At 46.9% G+C, this 17,779-nt stretch overlaps 1 protein-coding gene across 2 annotated transcripts in view; it reads left to right on the top strand.

Moving 5' to 3' along the window:
• Positions 1-17,779, top strand: part of CLIC5 (chloride intracellular channel 5) — a 112,510-nt gene that overhangs the window by 79,594 nt on the left and 15,137 nt on the right. For both annotated transcript variants that reach the window (XM_067006336.1, XM_059077805.2), the window contains exon 5: positions 16,905-17,089. In XM_067006336.1, coding sequence (XP_066862437.1) covers positions 16,905-17,089 — 185 coding nt within the window. The remainder of the gene's footprint in view (positions 1-16,904; positions 17,090-17,779) is intronic.

Genomic DNA, 17,779 nt, shown 5'->3' with positions numbered 1-17,779 from the left:
CGGGCCCTTCCTTCCTTCACCTCTTCCCCCCTCCTGCCCTCAGCCCCAGGTCACGGTGGGCCCAGGCTGGATGCCAGGCCTTCCCAAGGGGATGGGCACGACCCTCTCTGAATTCAGCCTCATGCTCAGAGATGAAAGCTAAGGCAATATGTCAAAAGGAGAAGGAGGGCTTCCCTGGTGGCGCAGTGGTTGAGAATCCGCCTGCCGATGCAGGGGACACGGGTTCGTGCCCCGGTCCTGGAAGATCCCACATGCCGTGGAGCGGCTGGGCCCGTGAGCCATGGCCGCCGAGCCTGCGCGTCCGGAGCCTGTGCTCCGCAACGGGAGAGGCCACAACAGTGAGAGGCCCGCGTACCGCAAAAAAAAAAAAAAAAAAAAAAAAAAAAGGAGAAGGAACGTGCGTTGTAATCGCGCTGCTCAGAGACAGAGGTTCTGAAGTGGCGTGGGCTTCCGGATCTATTCTATAAGAAACCCCAACGTTTTCTTTTGGAGGAACATAGCTGTGTCCAACTCGGGACAACGGGTTCCCTGGAAGGAGGCCCGAGCCCAGGCTGTTATCACGAGGGCATCTCCGGGGTGGTCCCTGGACTACCGCAGTGCAGAGGATAATGAGGGGGACTGTCTTCCCACTTCCTCACACGGCAGCCACTGCTGTCTCATTTCAAAAACGCCTCTAGTCATAAAGGAGCCCTTCAGGCAGCCTTCCTTGGCCACCCTTGCGTGCCCAGGGCCGCGGGCTTGGGGTATTTTGTTTGTTTGTTTGTTGGGTTAACGTTTTGCTTTGATTAACAGTCTTACGAGGAAAAACAACCTAGGCTCGGTGGGACCCCCCTCCGAGGTGCGGAGCGCCCTGCAGAGATGCTCGGCTGTCTTCACACCCACGGAGGGTCCTTGAGGCTAAGAGCCGGAGGGAGGGCAAGGGTCGAACAATTCCTTTTGGCACCTACCAGCGGTTGCCCAGAGCATCCCTCCAGAGGTCTTTGATTTGGCTTATGATCAAGGCCGTTGCTGGCCATGTCTAATTTCACAGATGTTGCTTCTGAAATGAATCCTTGGGCAGTCTTCAGGAAGGCGGTTAGTGGCACTGGGCTGTTGAAGGCAGCAGGCCTGGGGAGGGAGGAGGGGGCAAGGGGGAGGGCGAGGAGGGTCCTGCGTGGGTGGGCGCATTCATTAGTGGAGAGAGCCGCCGTGAGCTGTGTGGGCTCCCGGCAGCAGAGCTGAGACCACCAACACCATTCCATGTGCTGGAATTTCCCGCCGTCTGACCAGAACGAACTCGCCTGGCCTGGCCTGGCCTCGGATCAAGGCCTGGGGAATAAGGAACATTAAATGACTAATTCGAACACAAGTTCGGTGCTCTTGCACCTCGGGCTACCGTTACTTTATCCTGTGCAACGGATACAGACTCTTAACACAGTCTGCACATGGGAAATCAATCTCTCCCTTTCTCTCTCTCTCCCCCTCCGTGCAGACACACACACACATAAACAGCTAGTGTGTGTTCTGATATTTCTTTGTGCCAGCCGAGGCCATTACATAGCTCCTTAAATAAACAGGGTCATCGATCAATTTATCTGAAAAAAAAAAAGTGCTTGCGTGTAAAGCTGTATTAGTGCCAGGACATGATGGGGTAGCTTTGCCGTTGAGCCCCACGGTGTTCAGACCACAGAAGCGTGGGGTGCATGTGGGTGCAGTTGTCTCCATGTCGTTGTGTGCGTACCGGTCTGGAGGGCTGTCGTTGGTTTATACGGTGACTGCACTCATAGTCTGTCATCTGTGATTAGAACGTAGCTTTGAGGGAAAAGTCCCCCTCTTCTCTGTTGACTCTCGGTGGAGAATGGCTCTGGGGAAATGAGCACATAGAATGGGTTCCCCATTTGTGGTGGAGCTGGGGCAGAAAATGACAAGATGTGAAATCCAGGTAGTGGGCTGAACCTTCTAACCAAAACTTCAAATTCACCCCAATTATGAATCCTCCTTGCCGAATCTGTCGCCATCTTATCCCGGCAGGGTGGGCAACATTCTCTCCATTTCACACGAGAAAAGCTGAAGCGTGGATAAACTGTTCCGAAGACATGATGGAGCCAGAGATGGACGCAGGGCAAACCAGGCATTTCTCAGCTTTTAAACTCTTTTGCTACAAACCAGTAATACTAAAACATAAGAATTGAAACCAGGGGTTAAATGCAGTTTGGTATTTATCAGCAACTTAGAGAGGATTATTTATTTATTCACTTATTTAAAATATTTTATTTTCTTCCTTCTTTTTTTTATTATTTATTTTCTTTATTTTTTTGGCTGTGTCGGGTCTTAGTTGCGGCACGCAGGATCTTTGTTGAGGCATGAGGGATCTTTCGTTGTGGCGTGCAGGCTTGTCTCTAGTTGTGGTACGTGAGGTCCAGAGAATCTGGGCTCTGTAGTTGTGTCGCGTGGGTTCCAGAGAGCGTGGGCTCTGTAGTTTTGCAGCACGCGGGCTCTCTCGTTGAGGCGCCCAAGCTCAGTAGTTGTGGCGCGCGAGCTTAGTTGCCCCGCGGCATGTGGGATCTTAGTTCCCTACCAGGGATGGAACCCGCCTCCCCTGCATTGGAAGGCAGATTCTTTACCAATGGCTGGACCACCAGGGAAGTCCCAAGGATAATTTATTGAAAAACAAAGTTGCTACACAGAATATTGACTTTAAAACCTCTAGCTTTCTTTAAAACCCTGCTCTAGAACTGTCTTTCCGGAAGGCATCTCAACCCACCTCCAGCCTATTGGTAAGTTCAGCCTGAGAAGCCTCATGAACTAAAGAGACACTTAAGTTCAGGACTCAAGGCTCAAGTGGCACTTCACTTTGCCTTGTGATCCAGACCATTAACCAACTTGAACGTACATTTGAATCCCCCAGGTGTCTTGTGACAATGCAGATATTGATGCAGTGGGTCTAGGGTGGGTCTGAGGGCTCCCAGGTGGTCCTGATGCTGCTGGTCCAGGAGGGAGCTTTGGGAGGTAGGGTCTAGGCATCCGTCTCCATGGAGACAAGCTGCCTGTGTCTCATTCATCATTCTCATCCCCAGACCCCAGCTCATCATCTAGCCCAGAACAGGTACTCAATAAACATTTGCTAAATGAATGAACAATCCATTATCACAAACACTTCGAGATGCCCCAACCCTCTCTGCTCATTTACTGAGAGAGGATGGAAGGGCTGACCCCGCTTCACCCGTGTCAGGAGCACTTCCTCCAGGATGCTTCCTGTTCCAGCCCGTCCCGCACTCACCTTTAAGCCTGTCCCACTGTACAGCCCCTTCCATTCTCTTGGTTACCCCTGACACTTCCCAGTCTCCTTTTAAATTTTATGATACTCTATGGCTAGAACTGTCTCTCAACTGAGACCATGTCATGCTTATATCACCTCTGTTATATTAAATCCAGTATCATGGTAGGAAAAAAAAAAGAAAAACCTCATTTAAAACCAATCAATAAAAGTGTAAAAATCTGAACAGTTCCCCCCACGAAGACTGTCAATGTGGATGGTGGTGTTGGCTTAAATGGAATTTTTCTTGTCACCCTCATTTTTATAACTACATTCAAGGAACGTTATATTCGGTGTTAAAGGTGAAACATCTCCAAGAATGGGAAGAGTAAGCACCCAAGACTAAATTCTAGTGTGTTCTTCCAGCCAGAAGCCAGGGGTCAAATTATTTTTCTAGGAGCTCCTAGTTGAAGAAGCATTTAATGATCTGGATCATAGTAAGAAATGCGTTTCTCTGTGTGCATGTCCAGAATGCCTTCCATTCCTGAATATTCCAGGGAAGAGGGTCCCACCCAGTGATTTCTCAGCTCCCCCCACCCCGCCCAGCTCTAACTCTGATGGTCACATGCCCGCTGGCATTTGCGTTGACAGTTACCCATGTTTTGTTTCCATGGTGGGGACCTCAAAGCAAGCTTCCTCAACACTCTGCCCAGATCTGGCCTTGGCCTCCATACTGCTTGCGTCAGTTGGCAGGGGGCTGCAGATTGGTGATGGCCTTTGCGTCTCATTTGGCTCTGATGCCCCTTCAAGAGGGCATGCCAGGCCAAACAAATGGAATCGCTGCATCAACCCCCCAGAAACCAAGGGCTCTCAGCACACAAAGAAAGGAGCCATCCTAGGTCCTCTAAGGACAGGAAGCCAGTTGCATAAACATAGGGAGACATGGATTTATATTTTAGGGCCTCTCATCTTTCCTCAAACCCCACTGAATAGCTCAGTCTTTCAACAAATACGTATTCAGTACCAGACACTGCCCAAGGTGCTAGAATAATAATGTAATAATGAAATATTGGCAATATCTATGTGTACTGGCAAAGGTTGTGTTTGGCTGCATATAATACAAACCTGATCACAGAACCTAAAGCAAATATTTATTTCATTTTACTTAGAAAAAGCTTTGTAGCATTTTATCAGTACTATGTGCCATGCCCTTCTCTAAGCACTCTTTATAAATGTTTACTTCTTTTTAAACATTTATTATTATTTTTTTATACTGCAGGTTCTTATCAGTGATCAGTTTTATACAGATCAGTGTATACATGTCAATCCCAATCACCCAATTCAGCACACCACCATCCCCAGACCCCCGCGGTTTTCCCCCCTTGGTGTCCATACGTTTGTTCTCTACATCTGTGTCTCAACTTCTGCCCTGCAAACCGGTTCATCTGTACCATTTTTCTAGGTTCCACATACATGCGTTAATATGCAATATTCGTTTTTCTATTTCTGACTTACTTCACTCTGTATGACAGTCTCTAGATCCATCCACGTCTCAACAAATGACTCAATTTTATTCCTTTTTAGGGCCGAGTAATATTCCATTGTATATATGTACCACATCTTCTTTATCCATTGGTCTGTCGATGGGCATTTAGGTTGCTTCCATGACCTGGCTATTGTAAATAGTGCTGCAATGAACATTGGGGTGCATGTGTCTTTTTGAATTATGATTTTCTCTGGGCATATGCCCAGTAGTGGGATTGCTGGATCATATGGTAATTCTATTTTTAGTTTTTTATAGAACCTCCATACTTTTCTCCATAGTGGCTGTATCAATTTACATTCCCACCAACAGTGCAAGAGGGTTCCCTTTTCTCCACACCCTCTCCAGCACTTGTTTGTAGATTTTCTGGTGATGCCCATTCTAACTGGTATGAGGTGATACCTCATTGTAGTTTTGATTTGCATTTCTCTAATTATTAGTGATGATGAGCAGCTTTTCATGTGCTTCTTGGCCATCTGTATGTCTTCTTTGGAGAAATGTCTATTTAGGTCTTCTGCCCATTTTTGGATTGGGTTGTTTGTTTCTTTAATATTGAACTGCATGAGCTGTTTATATATTTTGGAGATTAATCCTTCATCTGTTGATTTGTTTGCAAATATTTTCTCCCATTTTGAGGGCTGTCTTTTTGTCTTGTTTATGGTCTCCTTTGCTGTGCAAAAGCTTTGAAGTTTCATTAGGTCCCATTTGTTTATTTTTGTTTTTATTTCCAGTACTCTAGAAAGTGGATCAAAAAAGATCTTGCTGTGATTTATGTCAAAGAGTGTTCTTCCTATGTTTTCCTCTAAGAGTTTTATAATGTCCAGTCCTACATTTAGGTCTCGAATCCATTTTGAGTTTATTTTTGTGTACGGTGTTAGGGAGTGTTCTAATTTCATTCTTTTACATGTAGCTGTCCAATTTTCCCAGCACCACTTACTGAAGAGACTGTCTTTTCTCCATTGTATATCTTTGCCTCCTTTGTCATAGATTAGTTGACCATAGGTGCGTGGGTTTATCTCTGGGCTTTCTATCTTGTTCCATTGATCTGTGTTTCTGTTTTTGTGCCAGTACCGTATTGTCTTGATTACTGTAGCTTTGTAGTATAGTCTGAAGTCAGGGAGTCTGATTCCTCCAGCTCCATTTTTTTCCCTCAAGACTGCTTTGGCTATTCGGGGTCTTTTGTGTCTCCATACAAATTTTAAGATTATTTGTTCTAGTTCCATAAAAAATGCCATTGGTAATTTGATAGGGATTGTATTGAATCTGTAGATTGCTTTGGGTAGTATAGTCATTTTCGTAATATTGATTCTTCCAATCCAAGAACATGGTATATCTCTCCATCTGTTGGTATCATCTTTAATTTCTCTCATCAGTGTCTTATAGTTTTCTTCATACAGGTCTTTTGTCTCCCTAGATAGGTTTATTCCTAGGTATTTTATTCTTTATCTTTATAAATGTTTACTTCTTAATAGGAGTTTGCTTTTCTCACATCACAAGATGTCCAGAGAAGAGAGAATTCCAGGCAGTTGTAGTTCTTCAAGAAGTCATGGACCCAGCTCCTTAGAGCACCTGATTCTCCATCTTGAGTGTGTGACTCCCATTCTCATGTCGCAAGATAGTTGCTCCACTTCCAGACATTACATCTGAGTTCAGGCACTGCCAGCTATGTCTTTTCTTTCTTTCCCAGAAGCGTATCCATCAATTTCCACTTAACATTTCATTGGCAAGAACTTGATCATTTGGCCTCCTCTAGTCTGGGAGTCTGGGAAAATAAGTATTTGTGACCCAGCATGTTGCTACTCTGAAAAAAATCTGGGTTCTCTTGGTAACAAAGAAGGTAAGAGTGAATTCTTGCATATAATTCACTTTCAATTTAGTATGATTTTAAAAAAAAACTGTGGTGAAAATATCTCAGCTAGCTATGCCAAAAAAAGGCATACTATTTCAAATTCTCCCTTGGGGTTGACCAATTCTGAATCATTACCCCACCTAGATTTTAGGCAACAGAAGTATAAAATTGCACACTTAATCTGCAATACTTCTACTTCAAACTTTAGGAGATACAAGACTCACGTGGCAAAAACTGTTTAGTAAAAGTTATAATACACAGTGGAGAGTTTCCCGCTCCCAGACTGTAATTCATGGGGAGGGGGAAGAGCGGGCACCCAGAGATCTGCTCTGAGCAAGGGAGGGGGCAGATGTAATTGTGGCCTATCTGGGAAATTCTGCAAAAGTGTCGGTCACCCCCAACCCCGCTCATCTTAGCCTCTAAGTTTGCCTCATTGCGTGACTGTTAGGAAGAAGGCCCACTCTGGTGGGACTGTGGTCACGGCATCAGAGTCAGAGTGAAAGGACCAGCTGAACATACGAAAAAAGACTCTGCCTAATTCATCCGGGGTGACTTCCTCGAGGCAGACGACCAGTCAAGCACAATATTTATCAAGCAGTCCTTCTCCTTGCAACTCTAAGAATTTATTAGCTGTTTTGTAGCTTTGATCCTTATACACCAGCATCATCACAGACTACACATAACGACCACTTACTGTATGCCAAGTGCTGTCCCAAGCCCTCTGCAGGCATTATTCACGGCCATCCTCTAAGGTGTGCTGTGCTATGATGTCTATTTTGCACATGAGGAAACTGAGATACCAGAGGTTAAGGTAGTATGTGGCAGAGCTGGGATCCCAACCCAAGCAGCTGGTCCCATGGTCTGTGCACTTGATCTGGGCACAGTATACATTTAATACAGTTCATTATTGAAAATGCACGTGGTACAGAGTTTTTGAACAAGAGTAGGTAGGTCATTTCGGAAACTGGGATCAAATCAACTCATAAAACAACAAATACTGATTGAACAACTACCATGTATGTTTCGCTATATGTACCCAACCATCCCAGTTTCACCTCTAGAGTCCTAACTCGGCAATCCGTTGTGGACTAGGAGTCCCAAACCTGGCCCATAGAGGGCGCTCCATAGATATCCGTTTAACAAATGAAAGAATGGGCCAACTGGAAAGGAATTTATAATCACAAAACGACTAGAACCAGTAATCATTTAAATTCAGAGCTGTGACAGCAGGGTGGCCGTTTTTAAAGCTGTTAATAGCTCTTACATAAAAGATGTGGCCACTTGAGGATGAAGCAAGACAGAATGTGGTTAAATCATTTCAGCCTGTTTGGAGGGGTTGAGAGTTGAGAATGAAAGTCTCTAGGTCTAAACACTGGAACAGATGACTGAGAAAGTTAGAATCTCCCTTGACCAGCTCCTTCCAAATGTTTGAACATCAGCACTCCATCTAATCTATGGCCTGATACTTAAAAATAACCTGTTAGAAAGACACTGTAAAAAAACTCCCAGTTTTCAGCCTGATTTAGTCCGCTGCATAAACTACAACCAGCATTAATAGCTTTAGTCAGCATTTATGTCGCTCTTCCTATTAGCACAATGGGTTTTACAACCATTTATGAGTTTCTGGAAAGCCTAATAGAAAACACACATATGTGTTCACTGTGGAAGTTGCAGAAGAGTTGTTTTTTTTTTTTTTTTTTAAATCTCCTTCAGCCAGTAGAGGGCGCCACCTCCCCATCACAAAAGTCGGGGCCAGGCTCCCTAATGGAGACCACATTCCCTCCTGGCGGCTCCAGCTAGTTTTTACCCTCCCTGGTGAGTTTCTGCATTTTCCTCTTCAGCTGGCTGCATTCAGTGTCTCTCTGTCTCTCTCCTCCTGTTCATAAATAAACATTTGGGGCGTTTACATGTTACAGACTGTGTCCACAAAAGGAAACCTACATGTGAGGAGCTAAGTGATAATCTTTCTCTTCAAATTTACTGTGGCTTTTAGGAGATTTAGCAAATTATCTGAATCTGGAATTGTCTATGTGATCCATACCTCCCCTCATACTTTAAAATCATAGCTTATGAAAGGCATGTTGGATTGTCCTAAATTCTTTACCACGCTGGTGTTTTAAACACAGCCAGATAATTGCCAAAGAGTCATCTTTCTTAAAGAAAAATATTTGTTATTGCTGTTTGTTTTTGTTGGGAATAATACTTCTGAACAAAGGGCAAATATGAAGTTGATTTGTGGAGCTGTATAAATAAGATGATTATTCACAACGATGCCCTACAGGGCTTGAGGAGGAAGCTCTGCAGAGGATCTGTCTCTTCCTCAAGAAAAATCCTTTGGAATTGCTTGGGAATCTGTCAGAGAGTGCCCCATTCACTCCGTGATTCTCTCCATGAAAGGGGGATAAGGAGGTATCCAACGATGTCCTAGATCCCAATCCACCATAGTTGTAAGAGTTGAATCCTGCCTTGGGAGTAGAGAATTATCTACTGGCCTCTTATTAGAAGAACCACAGGAATTTGCCATTTAAAATCCCTCTCATTCAAGGTCAAAATCCCTTCTAGAGTGGAGGAATAATACTCATGGCAGCATGAGCTGCAGACTCTTCTCAAGCCCAGGTGACGCCACACAAGGGAACACTAGGGGGTCTGCTGAAATTGTCATTGCTTTTTGCTTTCTCATAAACCACTGTTTTTCTGCCTTTCCGGTTTTCACCAGTGCCTAGAAATGGGGGCCCGGGAACTGCTTCCCACATATGAGCCCGTCACAGACAGAGCCCATTTGACAGCATCCTTCTCTCTGTGAGGCCAAGTCCACCATTCCTGGTGTGATGCCAAAGTGGACGTGAATTCTCCAAACCATCAAACCAAGAATATCTGACGCACCCAAATAGCCCAGAGAGAAAAACGCTCAACCCAAAGAGATGATTCCAGGAGACTTGGGGTCCCGAGCATGTTGAGGAATGCTGGAGTGGGCTTCACCCTCTGAGCTCCCTCAATTCTCCTTGGACCTGCGAAGTTCTGGGGTGATGGGATAAGCCTCACTTCAGACAGCCAGCTTCTGCCTTGAGTTTATCTCTTGCTCTCATCTTTTACCCACTCTGTCCTTAATCCATCCTCTCATAAACTTACATTCTACAGCCATAATAATGATAATAATTAGTATAATAACAATGGTGTTCCATTAAGTCCCCCCAGACTCTGTAGAGACAGTGGCAGGATTCAAACCTAGGTCTCCTGAACACTGGAGCTCTGGACCACCTTGCCTGGTATCACAGGCCCTCTCGGGCAGCCCGGTCCAGGGCTGGCTGACACCCCCGACCCAGTATCTCTCCGTCCCTTCCCTGATGATACCAGTGATATGCCAACATAGCCAGAGGACCCAGGCACAGCAGAGAAGGGCCCGCTGTGATGGGAAGGAAAGCCATTCCCATCTCCTACGACCCTGCTCCCATTTCTGTCTCACTGTGGTCTAAGGACCCGGCAGAGACACTGCTTTACGAGTTAAGGGACCATGGAGATCAGCCACCCCTTACCTGCTTTGTGTTCTAGAAGGGTCACTGTGAATCAGAGTGGGTGTGGCCCCCAGTTTCTACCTGCTTTATAATTTTCCCCCTATGTGGTCATGCATACTCATGTAACCCAAATATAACTGGACCACCTTCCTCTCTTTAAGGACTCTTGCAACAGAGAAAAGCTACATGACTCTAATTCCAAAACCTGGAAGAGGAATTCAGATCTTTACAGAAGATTTTGAGTGAGAGGAAATAACACTGCCCGTCACAAAGCTGAAAGTCCTACATATGCCCTTAGAACATCTTTTTCTCTCCTCAAAATTATATTCCTTTTTTTTTTTTTTTTTTTTTGCAGTACGCGGGCCTCTCACTGTTGTGGCCTCTCCCGTTGCGGAGCCTGTACGCGCAGGCTCAGCGGCCATGGCTCACGGGCCCAGCCGCTCCGGGGCATGTGGGATCTTCCCGGATCGGGGCACGAACCCGTGTCCCCTGCATCGGCAGGCAGACGCTCAACCACTGCACCACCAGGGAAGCCCCAAAATTGTGTTCTTTATGACAGCACCTACGTTTCTGCCCACTGGCCCACCGCTCCTCTTCGACCCCGCCTCCCATAACTCTCCTGGGCCTGTCTGTCTCTCCCACCTCCTCCTGTCTCCTGGATCTCTGGCCCTGGGCATCTCACGGAAGAACAATTTGACCTCTCTTGGTTTCTAAAGAAAGCCTTCTTTCTCCAAGAGGTGAGGAAGAAGTGATAGTAAATTCTGACTATTTGATTTTAATTTTTGTTGTTCTCATCACATTTTCATTCATGCTTAAAGCTCTCGAAGATCAACAAGGTGAGGCCATCTTTGTATTTTCCCTCCAAGAATATGTGATAGCCAGAAACATCTGTGTTGCGGTCTCCCTCAAACCACAGCAGCATTTTTTTTTTTTTGCATCCTTTATATTGACATGGTCTCAAATGAGAAGATGAAAATAAAAGCTTCATTCAGTCAGCCAGGTATTTCTCAATAGCTAGATATTTCTTCCTTCATAGGCAAAACCCAAATGGATTTCTTTCTTCACCCAGATGTTCTGCTGTCACTGAGGTAATGGGACAGCATTGGCCCCGAGTACAGGCAGAGTTGCTCTTTGTTACGAAGGAATGATGCAAAGGGCCCCGGTAGGCTCTCTCTTCAGAGATTTGTCCTTCTAGAGCCAATCATGGTTACTGAGAGCGCCAAGGATGATAGCTAAAAGCAACCCATGAATAGCAGAGCACAAATATGTTATCAAATAGCTGGAAGCTAGGACACGAGGAATGGTGTCCTGATAGCCAGCCACACTCTTGTCAGAGGATAAGGGTACGTGAGAAAGGTCTGCAGTATGGAAGGAAGATGGCAGACTGGGTGGGACCCCCAGGGAGCAGTGAGCCAGTCCTTAGCATCCAGACATGGCCTTGAAGAGTAGAAGAAGTTTAAGTTTTAGAATCCAGCAGCCCTGGTTTTAAATCCTCGTTTTGCTTTTAATTCATATGATAGGATTACTATTTGGAGAATATTTTCCTGAGTACATAAGTCTAATCTGTCCTAGGCCTCCATCAACTCCATGAGAGATGAGGGTTTCTATAGAAGGAATTCTAAGAAAGAAAAACGAATTTAATGTTTAGCTTCTGATATTCAAAATAGCATTTTCAACAAGACAGTAGCCTTGCAAGCCAAGCTATTGTCTTAAAACGTTCTAAATGCCTTTTTCTCTCAATTTTCGCACATCAGGAACCAGGCCTGGAGGACTCAGCTCACAGGGAGGATAGCTGCTCTGTGGTTGATGGAATCTTTGACATAGGAAACTGAAACAGGGGTTTTGGGGATGAAGGAGGAGAGAGAGGCAGGGAGAAAGGGAACTAGAGGCGTGTCTGGTGAGCCCCATGGGGTGTTTTGCTCGGGTATCCTTCCTAATCAAAGTTTTGGACAGAGGCAGGCAACATACCACCTCTGACCACCACCCAAGGGTCCACATCCCCACGGTTACTCTGGAAGGATGTGGAGGGTCAGCGTCACTGAGAAGAGATAGAGCCGCTGTGGTAGCCTCCCCAAGCCGTCCACCCGACAGACCTCGGGATTCCCATCTCCCCAGTGCCAGGAGGTCCCGGGATCCTCCTCCCCTACCTGCTCCCATTTATTCAGGGGGAAGAGCAGGGGAGAGGAGGCTCTCCGAGTAACTGAGCATTTTTATGCAAAAGAGACTGAGAATTCCCTAGAGGGACTATTTAGATTATTACATCAACTAGATTCTAGTCCAGAATGGACTAAATTAAATTTGTCGTTTTCCCATGACCCACGGGTCGGGAGCCTGTCAGGAAGAGCAAAGCGGTTAAAAACAAAACAAGGTACGTTTTTCATGGCATGTCCCAGGAGTCGTTTGAACAGCCTGCTGGCACAGGCCTGTGGGCCTTGGATGGGACTAAGACTCAATGTCTTTATCTGTTCAATGGGGATGAATAATAACTCTCATCTCAATAGCTTCGTTGTGTATTTAAATGATCAGTGGCATAAACACCCCTGGTCCACTTCAGAACATCAGTAAGTGTATTTCGTGCCGGTGCTGGGGAACAGGATTCGAGCGGGAAAAGGAACACAGCAGGGTACAGGGTGCCCGCTCTGGGGTAGGCTACCAGTGACCACCATCGCCTTCTCCACGGGAGAGGTGAACAGACCCCCCCATCCAGGCTGCGGACCATGATCAGAGGTGGACCCCTGGTTCTTATCTGTCGGCAAGTTCACGTGCCAGAGAAAAATAACATACGAGAAACTGAGAACATAGCAACCCGGGCCCACAGGGCTGCTCCTGTCCTTTCAAAGGCCACCTGTGACATCTGCTCAGCTGCAAGTGAATTTTGCGCCCCCAGGGGTCTGCATGGCTCTTTGCTCCTTGGTATCCCCACTGCACAAAGCTTGCCAGCAAACCAGGGCTGAGCCCTGCTTGCAAGAGCTTGTTGGAGGCTGAGTCTTGGCTCCCTGGTCCCCATTCAGCCTCCATGCCCGGGTAAGAGTATATTATTTTCTTAGCTCAAATTGCCGTTTCCAAGTCATTATTTCTCTACGAAGAGAAAACAATATTGGGTCTTATGTAATATCAACCTCAGTGAATCTGGAAGTGATCATGGAATGGGTGGATTTTTTTTTTCCTCCTTAAAAAAGAGAAAAATAAATTTGAGATTGTTTGCATATGGCTGAGAATATTTATGAACTATTCCCCTTGTTTCCTCATCACATATTTTACCCAGTGTGTTTGTGTGTGGTATGGAATAAATCTTTACGGGAAGGGTGGGGTAGAGAGGGGAAGAAAGCAGTTCAAGGACTGGGGATCCATCAAGTGCCTGGGACGTTAGTGGTCCCGGGTCTCGGGGTCCCCTGGCCTCGGGCTTCCTTGCTGCTCTCTGAGGTTCCCCCCACCTCCCCACCCAACGCCGTCCTGCTACTCAGAGGAAGTCTTTTGGAGGGAGGGTTTCAAATGCCAACACAGAAGGAATTAACATCTTCTTGTCGCTCTGGTTTCTTTCACATCCCCTCACCAGAGCAGAAAGTTTAACAGCAACGGTTTCACGACCTGGGTACCATTAGCCAAAAGAGATCATTAAATTCTATGGATGCCAGATTGAGCCGGGGTCAGAAGAAACAATGAGTTGGCAGGTAGTGGGGAAAGAACCAGCAGATAATGTATTGGTGCTGGGCTTTGTCATTCAACAACACAGCATGTCTATCTCTTCTGGCCCCACCTCTCAACACAGCTTGTCACCGAGAAGGATCCTGAGGGAGGGTAAGGGACAGGGCTGTGGCTGGACATTCAGTCAGTAAGAGAAGCCAAGCTGCAGGCCTTTGAATTTCCTCCTCTAGGGACTGGGCTTCAGAATTGGAGCTTAGAATCTCTCGTGCTCTGCCTTACCTTGGATTTTTTGAGGAATATACTGACCGAGAGTGTACGGTGAGGAACAGAGAGCAGGATGACTGCCACGTTTGATAACACAATGGCAGTAAGTGTCATCAACTGATGTTCTAGTAGGAGCCAGGCACTGCATGACATGCTTTCCCTGCATTGGCTGAGTTAATCCTTCCAATGGCCTCATGAGAGTTAGGGATTTTTAATCCTGCCGTTGAGATGAGAAAAGCAATGCTCAGAGTGGTTGAGGAGCTTGCCAAGGTCACACTCCATAAGTGCCAGGGTCAAGGTCTTTTCCAGGATTTGCGGAGTCGGAAGCCAATACAATAAATAGGGAATTTGAAAAGTCAAGTTCAAGGCCTTGGAGTGTAAGCCTCAGCAGCATCACAGTTAAATTCACCCTGGGAGGGGTCCAGATTTAAACACAGGGTCAGCTCTGTCACATGGGCCCTTCCCTGCTGCCTCGTCTCCTCTCTTCTCTACCGTGATTATCGCCAACTCCGGCCTTCGCGTTTCCTGATCAAAAATGCACAAACACGAGTGAGGCAACTGACACTGGGAAGATGTCCTCAGAACATCCTGACTTGGTATGTTACATGGCGTGTCGTAGTTGTGACATAAGGCGATGACCCTGCCCATTGCCAAACTTTACCCTTCCACCTTAAGGGACGGCTGGAGAGAGAGAGTTGAAATTTCTCCAGAACTATCCTCCCAAAGAGCTTCAGTTGCTGTTCTAGGCCCCTCTTACCAAATTTCACGTTTCCAAGACCGGGCACTCGGGCAGGGACCTGCTCAGGTGTCTGGGGGCATTTGGAGTTAGAACCTGCAATGTCTGGTATCCCATCAATGTCTCTTTCCCTCGGATGATATCAGCTCATCAAATTTCAGCAGGCGTTCTCTCTGATTTTTCCTTCCTCCATTAGGATCAAGATTTTGTCATCAACTCCATAACTGAAAGGGGTATAGCAGGATTTGTGGAAGCAAAGAGACCCAATATAAATCACAGCTGCTTCAGTGGGGGTGAGCTGGGGTGCTAAGAGGTATGGTGGGCCCACTCTGCTGGGGCTTTGAATAGGCTTGCAGTGCCATCCCAGTCTAGACAATTACGAAGGGGATTACACGCATTCCACCCAGCCCCACTCACTCTATTCTCCCAAACTGGAAACACAAAGCAGATGATGAAGTCCAAGTTCAAATGCCAGGGAGAAGGAAGTGTTGAGATCCCACATCCAACCTCCAGCCTGTTTTCACAAGTTCCAGTAAGCGTTCAGTGGATGTATCTTGGGCTGGTGTCGTTTCGTTGTCTCAGACAAAGTCTTTCCATGAAAAGACAAACGCGGGTTATGTGAGGAGGAGCTAACAGAAGCTTCGCACGTTTGGGAAAAATCTGAGTAAGAGCACAGCCCTCTGGGCTCTTCCTCCAGAGGCAGCTCCCGCCTGTTAGCTGCTGAAATTAACATCCACACTGATTCCCACCACCTCGGTGTCAATCTCTAAACCAGAGTCTGGAAAAAGCAATCACTGGGGTGGGGTGGGGTGGGGTGGGCCGATGACAGGTGCATTGGCCAATGACCTGGCCAGCCATCTTCTCCAGCACTCAGGTGGACAGTTTCTAGATTCGGGTTCTCTGACTGGAGTGGTCGGTGAGATTTCTTGTTGAAGGACTCTGAGTGATAGTGATTTTCTATAGCTGCTCTTCTGAGTATTTTGTTCTGTTCTTTTTTTAAAAAAAAAAAAAATTTATTTATGTATGGATGTGTTGGGTCTTCGTTTCTGTGCGAGGGCTTTCTCTAGTTGTGGCGAGCGGGGGCCACTCTTCGTCGCGGTGCGTGCGCCTCTCACTCTCGCGGCCTCTCGTTGCGGAGCACAGGCTCCAGACGCGCGGGCTCAGTAGTTGTGGCTCACGGGCCCAGTTGCTCCGCGACATGTGGGATCTTCCCGGACCAGGGCTCGAACCCGTGTCTCCTGCATCGGCAGGCGGATTCTCAACCACTGCGAAACCAGGGAAGCCCCGTCCTGTAAGTATATTATTTGATAGATAATCACCGGGGCAAGACTGGAAAAGTCTCCTGCCACATTGTCTTCGCTCGGATTTTCACTCTTTGAGCTGCACCCATGACAGGTTTCCATGCAGGCAGGGTTGCACATTTTTGGTAGAGCCTGCTGCCCAGTGCATTGGCCATTCCATTTTGGACCTCTCTGAGCTTTAGAACAACCCCTCTAGATTAAACTCAAGGATGCCTCCTTGATACCCACGGGATCTCTGGGGGCAGCCCTGGTCATGGGGTGCTCACTCCCTGTCCTATGTCACGTCTTCCTGGAAGCCTTCACACCTCTCCTTCTGAGGTTGGGTTAGCCATAGCTAAGGCTGCCCCCAAATCTGGTGCCTATCTCTGTCCTAGGACCTCTATGCAGTTGTTATTTACTTATTTAATAGTTCTCTCTTTCTACAAAATTATTATGCGGGTTAATTGCGGAATATCAGCAACATTCAGATGAGCAGAAGAGAAAATGAAAACTGACAATTATTATTACATCTGTTGGAGAGGAGTACTGTACAAGCTTTGATAGATCTCCTGATGGTTGCATTTCTGTATTTATATGATCTTTTCCCCAAAAAAAGGATTAGCAAATGTTTATTGTTTGGTTAAGGTTTGCTTTTTCAGGCTGTTTAATACTCTTCTATGGCATCGTGTACCTGGCTGTCAGGTACTCTGTTGTGTGGGGGGAACCGGTGTGATGAGGGGGACGGGATTCTGGATAAGCTCCTTTGCTCTGAAGACCCCGTGGCTGCCTCCAGTGGCCGGACGGTTGACTAAAGACACTTCTTTTGCTGTTCCACACCAGCCCTTGAGCGAGGCCTGACCAAGGCACTGAAGAAACTGGATGACTACCTGAATACCCCTCTGCCGGAGGAGATCGACGCCAACGCTCGCGGGGACGATGACAAGGGCTCCCGGCGCAAGTTCCTGGACGGAGACGAGCTGACCCTGGCCGACTGCAACCTGCTGCCCAAGCTCCATGTGGTCAAGGTAAAAGCGCTCTATCTATCCGCAGGTGCCCCCCAGATCCAGCTCCATCAAAGGCCCAGGACATCTGTGGAGGGGAGGCGAGGACAGTGCCGCCTGCTGATGGAGACTCAGAGCTCGGAAGTCACGCGAACCGGGACCCCAAGTCAGCCTCCGCTGCGCGCTGGCTGTATAGCCTCTCTGAGCTCCAGGTTACACCTGTAACACAGGCATATATTGTTTAACTAGGGCTGTGGGGAGACTAAGTGTGGCCTGAAAATGCCTGCTATATTGTAAGGGCTCAATAGATAATAGTGGCTATTATTGTCCTGTTATATATAGTTATATACAGTCCTGTCACTGTGCAGGCTTCTTCCTTACCTCTTCCTCATAGGTTTTCACTGGCCACGCCTCCACCCCGACATCTCTAGTAAGCGTGCGCTCATATGCATGTTTTCTTTGCGGGCAGATGCACCTTCTGATTTCCTAAAGCCACTCTCTGGGGCAGGCAGCCATCTTCCTCATCTACCAGTTGAAGAGCTGGAGGCTGCAAGAAGTGACAGCATTTTTTCTTGCTATTGCTGCACTTACTGATCACGGTTAACCTGCAGTGTAATCCTTTCCTATACCAGACTTAGGATCTGAGAATTGGAGAGAAGGGGGAAATTCTGAGGTCACCCTCATCTCCCACCCCAAAGTGGACCCCTTCCTGTG

The sequence above is a fragment of the Kogia breviceps genome, chromosome 10 (assembly GCF_026419965.1).
Source record: "Kogia breviceps isolate mKogBre1 chromosome 10, mKogBre1 haplotype 1, whole genome shotgun sequence".
Classification (NCBI taxonomy): Eukaryota; Metazoa; Chordata; class Mammalia; order Artiodactyla; family Physeteridae; genus Kogia; species Kogia breviceps.
Note: the sequence above shows the minus strand (reverse complement) of the source record. Positions and strands in the feature narration are given on the sequence as shown.